Raw genomic sequence first — 17,436 nt, 5'->3', positions numbered from 1 at the left:
AGTAAATGCTCACTTTCCCCACTCCCATAAATAACTTCAGCTTTTCTGAAAACAAACAAAAGATCAACATATTGAGCATTGAATAAATTCAGGGCCCAAGAAAACGTCACACTATGTAGCTCTCTTAATTGAAAGATGTTCGTGTATGTCATACAGAAACAGAAGAAAGCCTAGTTGCAAGGTACAAGAAGCCATTCCCAGTGTCACAAAGAGAGGAAGAGTCTGGTTTCAACAGCATATAGGCATGAAATATGCAGCAAGTTGTTATGCTTCTGATGCTCAAGAATCCCACTTTTCCAGATCTGGATTCTCCCTATCAAACAAAATACTTCATTCCCCCATTCTGTTTGCTGGTCAGTTCACATGACAGTCAGGGCAGTTCACTTTATTTTTCTGGGCTGTATGCCTCCATCTAAGCCAACAGCATGTTACCATAGCTCCTAAGTTAAAAGGATATTTGCTTTTGAACCAACAAAAGCCCCCTGCTTTGAGGATTGCGTTCATCTCCACTGTCTTTTCCAATTTCTAAGAAAAGGAGATGAAAATTCCACAAAGCAATGGCAAGAGCTTTTATGCAATGAAATTTCTGTGAATGTCAACTCATCAAAATAATGAGGCATGGTGGTTTCATGAACACACCGTTCTGCTCTGTTCTAAAGGACAATGTAGGGTGGAAATATATAAATGACCATGCATTTTCTGGAAATTGCAAGATTTTTTTTTATTTTTTTTTTTTAAAGTCAGCATTCTCAGGAAAGCAAGAGATGCAGATTCATCAGATAGCAAGAAACATCTGCTTTCTCAGTTGGAGAGCGTATAATGTAATTACTGATGTAACTGATCTATACAGATGGAAAACAGCTTTTCCTCAAACTGAAGTTCTTGTAAATGCATCAACTTATCAGAAGTGAGCTATTTAAAGACTAGCTGAGAAGCCTAAGGCTGAGATGAATCAACATCAATAACTTAAGAAAAACAAACTGAAAGTATAAACACTCACCTGGTTCTGACTATCAGAATCCTCTTCTGGTTCTTCTGCTTCATCTTTGTAATTATGGTTTAATTTCTTTTCTTCCACTTCACTTCTTTCTGCAGCAGTTTTCTCACTTTCATCTCCATTCACTTCTGGATATTCTTCTTCTCCTTTATATACCTCCTCTCCACAGTCATTTTTCTCTTCTGCATTTTCTTCTTCTTCTACAGTTTCTGCTGGCCTCTGGTGAAAGGAAAAGCAGCAGCATTATGAGGCGCTTTTAATCAGAATGCTCCACAAAATTCTGAAATGTGACAGACATCAAAATCATAATTACATCATTACTTGGGGAGCAAGAATGTTAATTTGAGGTTTGTCTACATGGACAGAAAATGATGCTCCTGTACTAACATCCCCTAATGAACTGATACTCTACATTAAAAAAAAAAAAGTATTAGTGAGATTTAAATGAATTACATTGGGTTAATCCATTTGACCATATCCAAAACAACTGGAATGAACTAGGTTTAACTAATAAAGCATGAGCTATTCTGTTCCTGCTATTCCAGATTCTCCAACATTCTAGCATTTAGCATGTACTTTTTTATAAAATCCTGCAACAACAAAATATTCAATGTCACTGTTCCCCTAGAACCATTTTACCAACAGACCAGGCCATGCCATGCCAATTGGTCCTGTTGTGCAGCTTGTCTTATTTGCATCCACAGAAAAGTAGCAAGAGAGATAAGATAGACCTACAACACTTCTACAACATCACTGTCCTTCCCAAGGACCCCTATGTGGGGTGGCATTGTTAGGATTTGTTTGATATTTAGCAACTGACCAACTAAGAGGAGGAACAGCATCTTGTCCCATACTGAAGAAGAGAAAGCAGAAAGTCACTATAGATGGAGCTGCTAGCAGCATCATTTCATAATCACCTGGAAGACTCATGCACGTAGTAGCTACTTTCTGTCATTTTACTTCCAGTTTCAGCTTTGAAGATTCGCCTGACTGTTCAGTGAACCAATGCCCCTACTTCCAAGATGACTTAGGTACTTGTGTTAAGGTTTGAATGAAAATAAAGAGGAAAAAAAAAATCATACAGGAGTGACAGGGTGTTTGCCTCCCACACAGCCTCATCAGACTAAATCTAAAGCAAACAAGCTGAGAACAATAGATTCTCTTTTAATCATAAGTGTTTGGAATTTTATTATCATTAGCAGCTCCTTTATGCAGGCAGCTATCTGCTACAGACCTATAAATTATGTCTTCTAAAAATCTCTTTCTCTCACTAACATTTCAGAAGAACTGCCTCATCACCTTCAACAAACTAGTAAAAGCCATTTCAGCAATACCAACAATTGACTGAAGCCTCTTGATGAAACGCCTTGCTTTTGCTTTTATATCTAAGTAGCAACATAAGACAACTTTATTATGCCAGTGCACAACACCACATTGACACAGCTTCAGAAAGGCAAGTAATTGTGTTGTAATAATGCACAGAATGACAAATTACTAGAAATATTACATGGTTACCTGACCAGATAAATAACAGCTCCACAAGTAATATTTGAAGTACAGTAGTCTCTGTGTGTATTTTATTCAAGCCTTCCTGACTCATTTTCATCTGGTGACATCAAGCTGCACATACTATCACTAAAATAAAAATTAAACAAGAGAAGTCTTAAGAGACACCTTCAAAGAAGGCACCATCTAAAGCAAACTTGAGCCAACTTTGGTAACCTCCAGCACATGAAGATAGCAAAGAATCTGTAGATCCGTAAGTTCTCAGAAGTTACCTGCTAGTCTTACTTACGTGACCTACTAATTTTCTTTTCAGTCTGCTAAGGCAATTAGCAGCTCTGGATTCTGACCAGAAACAGGGGAGGGTGGGACAAATTACATGCACCAGACACCACTAGCTATAATAAGTGGTTTTGGTTTTGCTTAATGACACTGCTTGCTATGACATTACAAACATTAAATGAAGAGAGGGTAAGAAAAGAAGAAAACTAAACTGAGGCTTTCTCAGTTAACTGCTGTAGTCATCCAAGATATTATTATTTCCAGCTTTTTGTCACTGCCTGGTAGTGGGTACAATCAGAACAGAGTATCTGCCTTGCCTGAGCTGCTTTAGTATGGTGACTCATTTTGGACTTCAGAAGAAGGTATGTAGACTTTACACTATGGTGTAAACATATGTATTCTAATAGATACGCTTTTACTGGTTACATTGGTGTGGAAGCAGTCTTTAGCATAGAACAACGGACATTTGAGGGGCACTAACCTCCTAAGGTGCTATGCTAGCTAGACTCATTAGACCTCATTTGCCTAAAATGGGTGGGGATGCAAATTTTTTAAGACTTAAAACTCATATGGAAGATAAACATGGTATTACTGAACTCTACCCAGAAACTCGCTGGAACCTCACAAGGAACTGGCATGAAATAACATTCATATTTCAACTAATTTAACTGACCAGACAAGCTAAATTGCCTGAAAAATAATAGTACAAAACAAGACCAGTAAACCAAATCCCATCAGTACAAGTATAATGCTTCTTTAGTAGGTGAAAATTTCAAGACAGCCGAGCACATTACTACAACGGTTACTACTACTACAGAAAAAAATAAAAAGGCATATATGCAGCGAATAACAGGAAAGCAAAATGAGTTCTTCATTTAATCTCCACTCAAGCTGCACTGAATTAGAATGGACATTTCAAACAAGCTAAAAATCAGCACTGACCCAGAGAAGAAGACCTTCTGCAAGGTAATCTAAAATGCAGTATGGTTCTCACTGCATCCAGAGTCATAGGTAGGCTTTGAAATGTGAAAAGGACCGCAGACAATGCATTCCAGAATGCACAGCAGAAAGAAGACAGGACTGTAGGGAGGGAAATGAAGGCCAAAATTACACAGAATCATAAAATTAAAGAATGATTTGTGTTGGAAAGCACCTTAAAGATCATACAGTTCCAACCCCCTGCTATGGGCAGGGACACCTTCCACCACACAGGTTCCTCCAAGCCCTGTCCAGACTGGCCTTGAACACTGCCAGGTATGGGGCAGCCAGCTTCTCTGGACAACATGTGCCAGGGCCTCACCACCCTCACAGGAAAGAACTTCTTCTGAATATCTAATCTAAATCTCTCCTCCTTCAGCTTAAAGCCATTTCTTCCTATCCTGTCACTACATGCCCTTGTAAAAGGACACCACCACATCATACACTGCTTTTAACATAAAAGGTGTGACACTTTACTTTTCTATTGATCTACTAGCTATGCATAAATTAGCATCCACTATTTTAAGTACACCTTCTTCACTGAGAAAGTGAAGCAAAAGTTGAATTTTTGATATTTAGGGGAAAACGATGTTTATATATACAGGCAGGAAGGAAAACAGGAAAAGGCAGGAAATACAGAGCAAATGGTCTAAAGCCTCTAAATGTTGTATATACTTTATTTTCTAGAACAGTTCCAGTGATTTCAGTGAACCTGAAATAGTGAGCTAAAGCCTCCAAAAACGTTCTTGCTGGGTCACGGTACAATTCAAAGTCCCCTGGAGTCAATGGGAACCTTTTCATTGAATTTTACACACTTCAGCCACCCCTCTACCTACAACTGTAAAAAACGCCCATTACATATACAACAAAATTACTGCAGACTGTTTTCTCTCAGTCAATAAATCAGGATAGGCATACTGAAAACAAAACAGGTATGCTGATTCAGACCTATGTGTCCATGCAGAAATCATCAGACTCATTTCTAGAAGTCAGCAATATATGCAAGGAAAAGCAGTGACATATCATATCTTAGTTTTTAGCTTTTCATCACTCAACTTTTAAATAAACAGAATATTCTGAGTAAGAGCTTCCTATGTGGAATGTACTGGCTACATAGCCAAGACATATGTGGGACTCTGCCACTCCTCTTTGCACTCAAGAAATCAGAGTTCAGCTTTCAGTCAGTGTGTTGGCTCAGAGGAAGTCACACATTACATTTGGATTGCTGTGAAAGCTCCTGGTATCTCAAATCCACAGAACCAGCTATACCTCCAGACCTAAGTGACTAAGATCTATGACCACTTTGTAAAACAATGAAATGAACATGAGCATCAAATACTAGTATCAACATGTTGTCATGGGAGAATCCAGGATCATAACAGAGAACAAGAAGCACTTTAAAAATTCATATTGGAAGCACCCTGCCAGCTGTAGCCCAGGGTAACTAAACATGCATACGGTAGTGAACTGCAGAATACAGGTTCATGTGTTACTTTAGGCCTGTGTCCATTTAACAAAAAGCCAGCAGCACAACTTCAACATGACAGCAATAAATACCAAACTGCAGAAGCATGAGGTGATTACATTCTTATTCTTTGAAGTAATTTTCACAGAGAAGTAAATGCCTTCAAGGAAAAGGGACTTTTCAAGTGACTGTGATGAATTATCCTCATTCTTTCCATAGTCAGAACATGACAACTACTCCTAGTAAGGTTTGTAATTTTGTGTTTTGTATGGTTGCAAGAAAATAGGAAGTAACCTTTCTTGTATTGTTGGCTGCATCTTTTAAGTGAAGATGATGCTTTTGCAATTTCCCAGAGGAAAGTACACTAGTAAACCAACTAGTTTTCAAGTCATACCTTCACAACTGTCAGCGCAATTCTTTGCTTGTCACGGACAAGCAATAAGAAGACTTGCTGACACAATATATGTATACTGAAAGGCATATTCAACCAAAGGCACCTACAACAACTGAAGTCATTCTCAACTTCATGCTGGAAACATGGACCCAGCCTGCCTTCTGGAAACCTCCTGACTTACTAGCAGGTTGATAAGGAACAGAGTGAATTTCATTTTGCATTCAAGAAGTATGATTGCTTGATGGTATTTTTAATCTCAGCAAAACCAGAGTGTTTAAAAAAGAAAGATGTATTCTAATTACACTCATCATGCTATCATTCATTAAGAACTACATTACCAAATGCCATCATCATTCAAAAGCAGTAAAAGTCAGGAAATCTTAAGACACTGAAGCATTTGGCTTCTTTTCCTCTAGGGATGCTAATGTAACCTCTCAGGTCTGTACATGACTGATACTAGAATACTGAAAAGTGCAGTATCACAAATCATTTAAGGTAGAAATTATTTTGTACCATTAAAGTAAAACATAATTTTGCTTTATTGAAGCCATTTGCAAATGTTTACTTGGCTAATGGTCACAACAGACAAACAATGAGGTAGACAATAAAAATCTTAATGGTCACAAATACCGGCATGAATACACCTCAGAAATGCAGCATCAGGAACACTTAACTTTGATTGCACCAAACCTCTCCACAACGGAGCTGCCCCTGCTCCTACCCAGTCAGGAATGCTTGGTAGCTGCACTGCACAGATTCCAACAGCAAAACATTTTGTTCCCGAACCAGACAGGGTTGCTAAGTGACAGCAGCCCTCTTTTCTTCCACATCATTTACAAAACCCAGGCTCTTAAAAACAAGTAAATGAATAGATAAGTGTTCATCAGGTTTACGTTTCCCACATAGTAAATGTAATGGTTGTTCCTGAGGGCAAAACGTCTTTATCCCCACAATATTTAAACTCCAACCTTTTTATCAGTTGGATGCATTATTTTAATTTTTTTATTAACAACAAATGCAGCACCTGAGTCCAAAGAGTGTAATTTTTTCATAAGAACATAGCACCAAGAAATCTAACTAGAATTAATGGAAACTATGTAACTTGAAGTGTAGAAAAAACAGTTTTTCAAACACTATTCCTCGGTTTCATCTGTGGTAACTGGAAGCATGCATAATTCCTCTATCACATTATGGACATGGTAGAGAAAAAAACATCTGATCAGACCTTTACTTCTCTAAGATATAACTAAGTCAACAATATTTTTCTTCAGCTATTCACTGACAACCATGTCTAGTTTTTCCACAACATTTTCCACGTGTACATTAAAATTTACCGAAGCTTCACAATACAGCATGTTCTGCTGAGCATCCCTGTAGACAATGAAGAGATTGATAAGCATTTAAAAAGAAGCCCTACTGAGGGGCTACAGAAATGTATTTGGTTTGGGTTTTTTTTTTGTTTGGTTTTGTTTGTTGTTTTTTTTTTTTTCCAGAAAAAGACTCTTCTATAGTGAATGAAAAATGCCCTGAATCTTAAGCAATTTGAGAAATTGTCTGCTCTATGATTGCTAGAACTTTTCAAGACAGGCGCACACAGAAAAAGGAAACTTTTGTCAAAGTGGTACCAACACTGGTTTTACAACAGAACTGTGTTTGCAGGCTTCATTCTGAAGACGTGAAGGCCCTCCAAGAACTGGTCATGCAGGCCTTTAAAGAAAAGATCAAACCCTGTTGCTATAGTTTCAGAAATCAGTCATCCAATACAGAAACCAATGGAAGATCTCTCTTCTCGTTCTGAGCTGCAATGAACCAACCAGAGCAAGTTTCCTATCTCACACAGAGAAACCGTAAAAAAAAAAAAAAAAAGTGTAAATCAGTGGAGCTGAAAGAGGAATATGCCGTGAAAATCTTATCTGCTGGCTTGTCAGCACTCAGCATCCAGAAGCCTTAGATCACAGCTGCATCATTCGTAGCAAAATTTCAGCGTATGAAGTTCTGCATGTATTCTTTGCAAATGTCATTTTGAAATACTTACTGATGCAATGCAAAATGTTTTATCGTGAAAGGTCCTAACCTTTTTAATCAAGGAATGTCTCTTCAAGCAGTCAGCCTGTTTTACTGTTGAATCACTGTAAGCTTTAACATTTTGCCTTCAGCAACAGGGAAAAAAAACATTCTGTTCTGCTCACTGAGGTGAATCTTGGGTTTCTAAAGCAAAATGTACACTTCATAATGAAAACTACAAATGAAAGGTGCAAATTTTCTGCAACTGATGATACACTCCAGCTGCAGAGAGCACCTAGGGGAGCTACACAATCTCACATCACATAACAGCCCAGGAAATGGGGAATAATGAGTGGCATCAGGTCTGCATTAATCAGTGGACATGTCTGTAGTAATAGAAAGAATATGGCTACTGAAAGAACTAAGAGTTGAACATCTACAAAACCCCAAATCAGTGCCCATTAGATGAATTTAGCATCCAGTGATTCTTACAAATAAACACAGAGAGAAGACTGAGATAATGAATCTGGAGAAAAAAAAAAAAAAACAAACCAAAACCAAAACCACAACCAAATCCCAAACAAACAGATTCATTCACCACCACTCAAATCTTAATAGTCAGTATCATATACCCCCTGGCAAAGTAGGCTAGCATAACATGCATTAATTCCTTGTAGAGGTCAGACACTGGACAGCGTCTCATGACTTTCATGCTTACCCCAACCCTGCTTATGGAAATGCAAAACTTGCAGCGTTATTTCAGTACTATTACAACCAACTGCTGGCTTTGTATTTCACAACTTGTATAAAATTATAGTAGTTGATTCTGAAAGCTTTGAAAAGTTAGATTTTCTATCTCAGAGTTACTTTGAATATATTGCTATTATTATCAGCAAACTCAAAGTAACACACTTAATTACCATCTCAAATAAGAAACTTGTCTTTTTGCTGTGCCCCTACCAAGAACTGCAATAAAACCACCTTGTTCTCTGTTATTTGCAAAACTGACTTCATAGTCTGCCATACATTACCATGAATGTTGACACATAGATGTAAACAACCAACCTGGAATAAGTCTGCATGTCAAAAGAAGAAACTATCAATTTTGCATTTGGAAGCTGAAACCCTGACACAGAATATAGAACAGAAGGGTCTGGTTTGGTTTTAGGCAGAAAACTGATTTTTCCTCCTTGATGCTCAATTACAACTGTCAGCTAGTCTGGAGTAAAGCAAATCTTGTTCTTTTAATGTGTTCTCAGCTGGCAGACAGCATTTTACAGAGTAGGACATAAGCAGCTGTCTAGCCAGTATTACACTAAGTTTAGTTAATGGCTAATCTGGCATTTGTTCAACAGTGTACTGCAAATGGCAACACAGAGAAGGTGCATAAAAAGAAAAAAAAGACTAAGCTCTATCTTCACCACCTCATTTATGTGGCTGATGGAAATGATAGTATATCAGAAGTGCCAGCATTCTACTGAAACCTGGCATGTGAATATTTGTGCATAATGCAAGATAGTCAAGCCCTGATTGGCTGTCCTTTTCCATATTTCTAGCAATAACAGAAACAGCAGTTTAGATAAGAAAAAGCTATAAAGCTTTACATCACAGAATTTAAAACAATTTAAAATGGTCATTAATGAGAATCTGAACATGTAAAATGCTAAATGATTCCAAGGTCTGAGTAATCTCAGTTATCTGGGAACAAAAAGTACTCAGCGCTATTCAGAAGGACCTGACTTCTTGCCAGATTACCTAGCAAACTATATATGAAGTTTTGAAATGATAAATACATCACGGCTTGAGTTTAAATAAATTTTTGTGCTCTGTTTGGGTTTTCTGAAAATTTAAATCAGACTATTAGTAGTGTAATGGCTGTTTTTTTAAAATCTGCTCCCCCAAACACACCTGCTTTCAGCTCCTTGTCCAGGTAGCAAAACCAGTTGATAGCAACCAAAAAGTATTTCCATCTAAGGACAATGCATGCACTTTTGTACACGAGCTTAGAGGTATCAAGCAAGTTCTTAGCACTGCAAGACTGCCAGCACATCCATGTTCACTGGCAACTCTAACAACCACAGCTACCACTGCCAACTACAGAAGTGTTGGTTGAAAGTTAACTGTTCTTCCTTCCCTGATGATGGTCACTGTCCTCTGGCTGAAGTGAACTGGTGAGACACACAGCAGAATGGGCAGAGCCGTTGCCTCCACTGTAGGATCTCCATGGAGAAGTAAGGAAGCCATCTCCAGGATTCTTGGATTTCATATGAATTGCAGTTTCAACCAATTGACTTTTTAAGTCCCGTCGAACCAGTCAATTTTTCATCCACTTTGTAGCCCACAGATCTAGTCCCTACCTTCCTTAAGGTTATCTTCCTCCCCATATCTACCACACTTCTTCCAATTGCTTCTATAAATACATGAGTCTATGCTGAAAACAAGATAAATGATGATAGCTACTCTCCCTTCATCCACAGAGCCAATTATTCATCACTAATGTAGAGACTGGTTAAGTATGATGTGCCCATAGCAAATCCATTGTTGGTTATTCAGAATCACATTCATTAGTTTCCATTTCTCAACAAGCTTTGGCTTCTCCAGTTCCACCCCTGCATGCCCAGTCAATGTCTCCATACTGCTCCTTAGTAGTTCCTCACCTTCCCAAGTCTTTTAGTATGAGGTCCAGAGTCCTCTGTTCAAAGCATCTTCCTGCTATGCCTGCCAGTTTTCTTGCACATGAGGCTAATTCTTGTGCTTTAAGGGAAATACCCTTGATGATCAACCACATCTCCCATGCTCCTCTGCACTTCAGGACAGCCTCACGCAGGATCATGCCTGCCCTTTTGCCAATCAAGGCAGAGTCCACTCTCCTGAATTCTAGGATTTTTATTTTGTTATTTGCCATCCCCACTTTCTTCAGTGGCTTAAATTCTGTCATCTCATGGCCACTGCAACTAAGGCTGCCATTATCACAAACCCGGTAAGTTACTCTTTATTGATGAGTAGCAAACCCAGCAGAATGCCTCTCCTAATCATGTATCCCACTACTTACAATAAAAAATTGGCTCTGACACAGTCCAGGAATCTCCTGGATCGTTTGTGCTTCATCCTGTTACCCTGAGTAATTAAAGTGTATTTACAAACAACTATTTTCAATTCCCTCCCATTTGTTTACAGTCTCACACTGACAGCAGTTCTCATCACTGAGCTGACGAGAAGTCAGGAAAATGCCTAAGAATCTCTTACTTTTCTGGAATTATTTTTAGCCTGAGAAACCTATTGGGTAAAATGTAATTCCTTACACTGCAGCACGTATCAGAAACACTGTTTTGTGGCCTAGGTGGCTGGCCTTAAGCTATCATTAGCAGATACCAAAAAACACAGTGCAACATCTTGTGGACTGGACACAAAGTTGAACAAGGTAGCAAATTCCTGCAAACGTGAGATGAAAGAGAACTGTCTTATCAGCAATTCATAAGCAAGAAAGTGGGGGGGGGGGGGGGAAGAAAGAAAAAAGGTAATTCTTCAGCAAATAATTTAAGCAGCTCTACTCCCTTTTCAAATAAACATCGACTTACCTACTTCCTGTACTATTTCAGTTGACAGGAGTTTCTTTTAAAAACAAATCAAAGAGAGAGGATATAATCTTATGTTAAAGACCAATTTATTGCACCTAAGTCTTATTAATAAAATTTTGGCCAACTAAGTACTATGTTGTTCCAACAGCTGACAGCTTTAATAAAAATCAGATAAATCCACACTTGTTTGTAGTTCAAGACTTCAGGAATTCTGACACTGATTCTGTACCATAGTGCCTTTACCCTGCTCCACCAGTATGAATGGACTGAGATCCAGGTGGATCTATTTGGTAGGTTGTGACAGCAAGGAGTCCTGATTTTCTAAGGCACTATAAGGGCTCTCAGAGCAAGGGCTCTCAAAGCAGTTCTGAAGCCTATGAAAAGGTACCTGATACTTAACATATTAACAAGATAAGAAGCTGTATCTTTGAGCTGTTACAATTACCCCTACATAATTAAACTGTACACTTGAAAGAAAATGGGAAAGAAAACCAGCACACAACTTGTAACCCCAAATAAATCCATTTATTTAAAGAGCTTGATCAAACCTGGTCCAGCGGAACTTCTACACGAGTATCTTCATCTTCCTGCACTTCAGCTGCTCCCCAGATTTCAGACCCATCTCCACTGGCTTTGAAAATATTTTCACCTATAATGAGAAAGATACAGAGTGGAAGGAAGTGAAGTCCCATTGTGACACTGTGTGGCACAACTACTGAACTGCATTCAGTTTTGTTTCTGAGAGCAGATATCTGAGCTGACCCACCATTCCCTATACAGTTCTTTTAATGAAATTTTCAATCTCCCATTATTGTCAATTTGTTTTCCTTTTTAATAACAAATACTTACATGCTGCACCATTTGGAGAAGAGGAAGGAAAGGGGGAAAGGAGGAAAGGGTAAAAAAAGAAAAAGATGTAAAAAAAGGGGAAAAGTGTAAAAAAGGGGAAAAGGAGAAAAGAAGAAATGGGAAAAGGGAAAAAGGTAAAGAGTAAAGGAAACTCTTTCCTTTAAAAAATATTCTAGGTCTGAAGTTCCTTCACTTCTGACAAACGTCAGGAGTCAATATGAACTTAATACATTATAAAAATCATATTCTTCTATTTCTGCAGTCAATTATACCCTCCAGTAATTAGCACTACCACACAAATCTAGCAAAAATCTCAGGCTCTGAGTAAACTATAAAAATCATGAAACAGGACATCAGTAAAAGATTAACAGAAACAGTTGGGATTAATGCTGCTCCCCACCCTTGGGCACACGCTGGAACTATAGCTGAAACTCCATACTCACATTAAAAAAGCGCATACTGCTAACTAACAAGGTTAATGGTTACAATGATATTCAATTTTGCAAAGATTTTACACCATTTAGTTTGGGTAATTTTTCCCCAGTTGTAAGTAATAACTAGGGGTCATCAAAGTTTCGAATACAGGTCTTTCAGTGTCAGTTAACTAGGAGAGTGTAGGTAAGTACATACAGAAAGCAAAGAATTTCAGGTGAGACACATTTGCCTTTTCCTTCATCCCAAACTGAAAACAGTCCAGAAATTAAAAACACAGGTTACTCCAAATCATAACCCCTCTCCCTCTATCTATTTAGGAAAGGCAGATGGTCCTATGCTGATGTGTTCAAATCCAACATAATAAATAACAACAGTAAGGAAGAGGAAAATATATTTGTGCTGTTTCAGACTGACTCTTAATTCTCCATAAAAGGATGTGAACTTGATAACATCAACTGACAATGCAAATTGATCTACACTGCTGGACGCTATTAAATAAACAGCCCTCGTGCAGCACTGAACCATTCACAGAAGAACTGAGAAGGAGGAAAAATAATGGACAAAACCCCAAGACTCAGAGAAATCTTGAATCTACCTGCATTAAAAGGCAGCATTGACTACTCCGGAAGCTAGTTTCTGTCCTGGGTTCAGCAGTAGCAGTCATTTTTTCTCCTTCTTAGTACCTGGTGCAGTGCTGTGTTTTTTCACTTTTGGCCTGGGAACGGTGCTGATAACACTGATGATTTTAGTTACTTCTCAAATGTTTTAGTTTGACCAAGGACTTTGTGAGCCTCATGCTCTGCCAGGGAGGAGGGAAAGCCAGGAGGAAGCAGAGACAGGACACCTGACCCAAACTGACCAAAGAGGTATTCCATACCACAGCACGTCACACCCAGGATGTAAACTGAGAGTTATCTGGAAGGTTTAGTTCACTGCTTGGTCTCACTGGGTATCGGTTGGCGGGTGGTGGTGTTGTATCTTCTTCCCTTGTTATTTCCCTTATCATTATTATTATTGGTGGTAGCAGTAGTGGTTTGTGTTATACCTTAGTTACTGCACTGCTCCTATCTCAATCCATGGGAATTACATTCTTTCGATTCTCCTCCCCATCCCTCCGGGAGCAGGGGGAAGAAAGGGAGGGGAAGTGAGTGAGGACTGCATGGCTGATTTATGACTGAGCTTAAACCACAACAGTTTCCCAGTTACTTTCTCATCACCACAAAAGCCAAGCAAAGCATTTACCCTGGGAACAAAATTCTGAGGCTTACCATACCACTGCAAATGGCTAACTGGGAGGAAGGTGCCAGCTCATCCAGATGGCTTCAGATATCTACTGACAGGCCACTGACAAAAGCAGCAGAAATGAAAGCCATTCTCATAGTTTAAAATTAAGACAAAGAAAGTCTATGTCTATGGAACATCACAATGATATTCCAGAATTGTACAGCTGGTTGCAACTTTGGAGACAGATTTTCTCATGGATACAGCACCTGGAGTACCTGAGCATCAGCCCCGTTGAACCTCCGCTCCCCACCCCACCAAAAGATCTATACTACTTGTCTTCTGAAAGTATTGGTGCTGGAAATACCACAGGGTTCTCAGGATTATTGGATATACTCTTACTCTAAACATCACACTCATCTTGAAAAAGTCCCCATCTTCATACCTAGCATGGAAATATTTTTTTCCTAAGTCCCTTTCTTTTGTAGATTATTAAATATAATTTATCTGTTGTAGCATGTACCATTGACACCAGCTAAGGACATCCAATATTTGCTGGCAGTATGGCAAATCTTGCACAATCTTTGCGTACATATCTCATTACAGATCCCCTTTAACAAGACAGTGTTGGGCGTTGTTTTTTTTACAAATTCAAACAATGCACTTCACATTTCCCATTCTTCTGAGCTCTCTAAGGAACAGAAGGTTCAGTTTCTCTTATCTGATATTATCATTGTGGCCTCTCATCATAGACATTCAACTGAGATATAGATCACTACCATATTCTGCGAGGAAAATATAATGTGTTCCTTGAAAGCTACCATGATGACTTTCCTAATTCAAGGCCTTCTCTGAAGTACATGAGAAAAGAACCTTGTCCTAGATTCCTTGGCTCACTGAACTATAAGAAGTGAAATCAGTTCTGAGAAAACAGCATTCAGTATCACCATAATTCCATTTAGGCTCTGTAATACCAACTTTGTCTTCAAGGTCCCCAAGTCTTTCAACCAAAATGGGGATTGTCTGGCATCTAGATATAAAAGGATTTTGGTACAGAGCTAACTTTAATTAGATTTTTCTCCTGCAGGTAAAAGAATTACAAGGGGAAAATGGATGACCTGGGGAATTACAGACCATTTAGTCTCACCTCTGTGCCTGGCAAAATCTTGGAGCAGATTCTCCTGGAAGGCATGCTAAGGCACATGAAAAACAACAAGGTGCTTGGTGACAGCCAGCATGGCTTCACTAAGGGGAAATCCTGCCTGATCAATTTGGTAGCCTTCTATAATGGGGCTACAGAACTGATGGACAGTGGTAGAGAAGTTGATGTCATCTACCTGGATTTGTGTAAAGCGTTCGATACTGTCCCACACGACATTCTTGTCTCTAAGTTGGAGAGACATCAATTTGATGGATGGACCACTCGGTGGATAAAGAACTGGATGGATGGCCGCACACAAAGAGTTGTGGTCAATGGCTCAGTGTGCAGCTGGAGACCAGTAACAAGTGGTGTCCCTCAGGGATCGGTGTTGCGGCTGATCTTGTTCAACATTATTGTTGCTGACATGGACAGTGGGATTGAGTGCGCCCTCAGCAAGTTTGCTGATGACACCAAGCTGTGTGGTTCGGTTGATACGTTGGAGGGAAGGAATGCCATCCAGAGGGACCTTGACACGCTTGTGAGGTGGGCTGATGCCAACCTCATGAAGTTTAACCATGCCAAGTGCGAGGTCCTACACCTGGGTCGAAGCAATCCCAGGCACAGCTACAGGCCGGGCAGAGAAGAGATTCAGAGCACCCCTGCGGAGAAGGACTTGGGGGTGTTGGTCGATGAGAAAATGAACATGAGCCGGCTTCAGTGTGCGCTCGCAGCCCTGAAAGCCAACCGTATCCTGGGCTGCATCAAAAGGAGCATGACCAGCAGGTCGAAGGAGGTGATCCTGCCCCTCTACTCTGCTCTTCTGAGACCTCACTTGGAGTATTGTGTGCAGTTCTGGTGTCCTCAACATAAAAATGACATGGATCTGTTGGAACAAGTCCAGAGGAGGGCCACGAGGATGATCAGGGGACTGGAGAACGTCCTGTTTGAAGACAGGCTGAGAAAGTTGGGGCTGTTCAGCCTGGAGAAGAGAAGGCTGGTAGAGACCTCATAGCAGCCTTCCAGTATCTGAAGGGGGCATATAGGGATGCTGGGGAGCGACTCTTTCATTAGGGACTGTAGTGATAGGACAAGGGGTAACGGATTCAAACTTAAACAGGGGAAGATTAAATTAGATATAAGGAGTTCACAGTTCTTTCCTGTGAGGGTGGTGAGGCACTGGAATGGGTTGCACAAGGAAGTTGTGAATGCTCCATCCTTGGCGAAGTCCAAGGCAGGCTGGATAGAGCCTTGGGTGACAAGGCTTAGTGTGAGGTGTCCCTGCCCATGGCAGGGGGGTTGGAACCTGATGATCTTAAAGGTCCTTTCCAACCCTAACTATTCTATGATTTTATAAATACTTTATGAAAAAAAACCTTGATTAAATGGAGCATTAAGAAAATAGCTTAAATTATAAACATTACTAGTGCTACTACTCAAACCAGATTTAGACTTTTTTTGTGTGAATTTACAAATATCTGGAGCAGGGCAGCTAAGTAAAAAGCCAACGTATTACTTGTTTATGTGATTCTGTGCCAAGATCCGGTCAGCAGGAGTTCACAGACCACATTAACCATTATTACCAGTGCTGTGAGTTACTCAGCACCTCCCAAGCAAAAGGGTTAGGTTTTTTATTTAGGAATTGAAAAAATGGATGAAAAGTATCTTATTGATGTAATATTTCACATCTCTATGAATCATGAGTCAGTTTCTACACACATCTCTAAGAGAGGAGAAAAAAAGGCTGCATTTTAGAAAACACTATAAATTACATGAAAAAAAATTTTGCAAGTCTGCCTTCCATATTGTGGGCTTATATTGCAATCTCTGCTGAAGTTAGAAATAAGTAATGTACCTTACTGAAAAGAGAATTCCCAGCATTTCCATTAGAGTGAACATTTATGCCTACCCCAAATGGTTCATAAAATATTTTAGATTACATATACTCCTCATACAAAAGCTAGTTCTGACTTTCTGTGCCTCGAAATGGGAATTTGCCACAACCAGGGATATGGCAACGTTGAGTCAGAAAAGTTCTAAAATGGGGTAAGAAAGGAAGGTAGGTCTAATCCTTATAGTCAAGGTGTGGCATCTATGCATCTGCTCCAAGTTGAGTAGAATACAATGGCACTAAATAATTCAAGGGCACTTTGAGCTCCAAAATGTCTCCCTACAGCTTTGCAGACAAGTGTAAATCAGAGGATTTATTGCAGTTAGGTTTTTTTAGTTCTCCACGCCACAGTAAGTGCTACTTCTGTCAACAGGCCAAGCACAATGTTACCAAAAGTCTTAATCTGTGAGGATATTTTTCCATAGTGCCCAGACAACCAAAACAGACTGGAATTTTTCGGGTTTTGTCAGTCCGTGTATGAAAACAGACTGTCTTAAGCTAAAAATAATTACTTTTTATACCCTATACAGAAAGAAGTGAGGTAACCAAAACAAAGATCTCGCATTATTTCTGATTATTTTAAAGCAGGGTCTTGTTCAGTCATTCAGGTAAGAAGGAGAAAGAAGAACCTGCAAAAGGGCAAAGAACAAATCACAAGAGGGAAAAGGCATTCAGGAGGAGCAGCCAACTGGAGAGAGAGG

At 39.4% G+C, this 17,436-nt stretch overlaps 1 protein-coding gene across 3 annotated transcripts in view; it reads right to left on the bottom strand.

Annotated features, from left to right (window-relative positions):
- DCDC2 (doublecortin domain containing 2) overlaps positions 1–17,436 on the bottom strand; it is a 55,973-nt gene that overhangs the window by 2,123 nt on the left and 36,414 nt on the right. For 2 of the 3 annotated variants that reach the window (XM_061346388.1, XM_061346387.1), the window contains 2 exons: positions 11,750–11,850; positions 1,001–1,216 (listed from right to left, as the gene is read on the bottom strand). In XM_061346388.1, the coding sequence (XP_061202372.1) occupies positions 1,001–1,216; positions 11,750–11,850 (317 nt within the window). Of the gene's footprint in view, positions 1–14; positions 441–1,000; positions 1,217–11,749; positions 11,851–17,436 lie in introns of those variants that run through there. The other variant, XM_061346389.1, reaches the window with a different exon arrangement.

Source organism: Neopsephotus bourkii, unplaced genomic scaffold (genome assembly GCF_033783945.1).
Source record: "Neopsephotus bourkii isolate Nb327-2 ecotype Australia unplaced genomic scaffold, CSIRO-AGI_Nbou_v1 NB_272, whole genome shotgun sequence".
NCBI classification, from domain to species: domain Eukaryota; kingdom Metazoa; phylum Chordata; class Aves; order Psittaciformes; family Psittacidae; genus Neopsephotus; species Neopsephotus bourkii.
The sequence above is the reverse complement of the archived record's forward strand: the minus strand, read 5'-3'. Positions and strand labels throughout refer to the sequence as shown.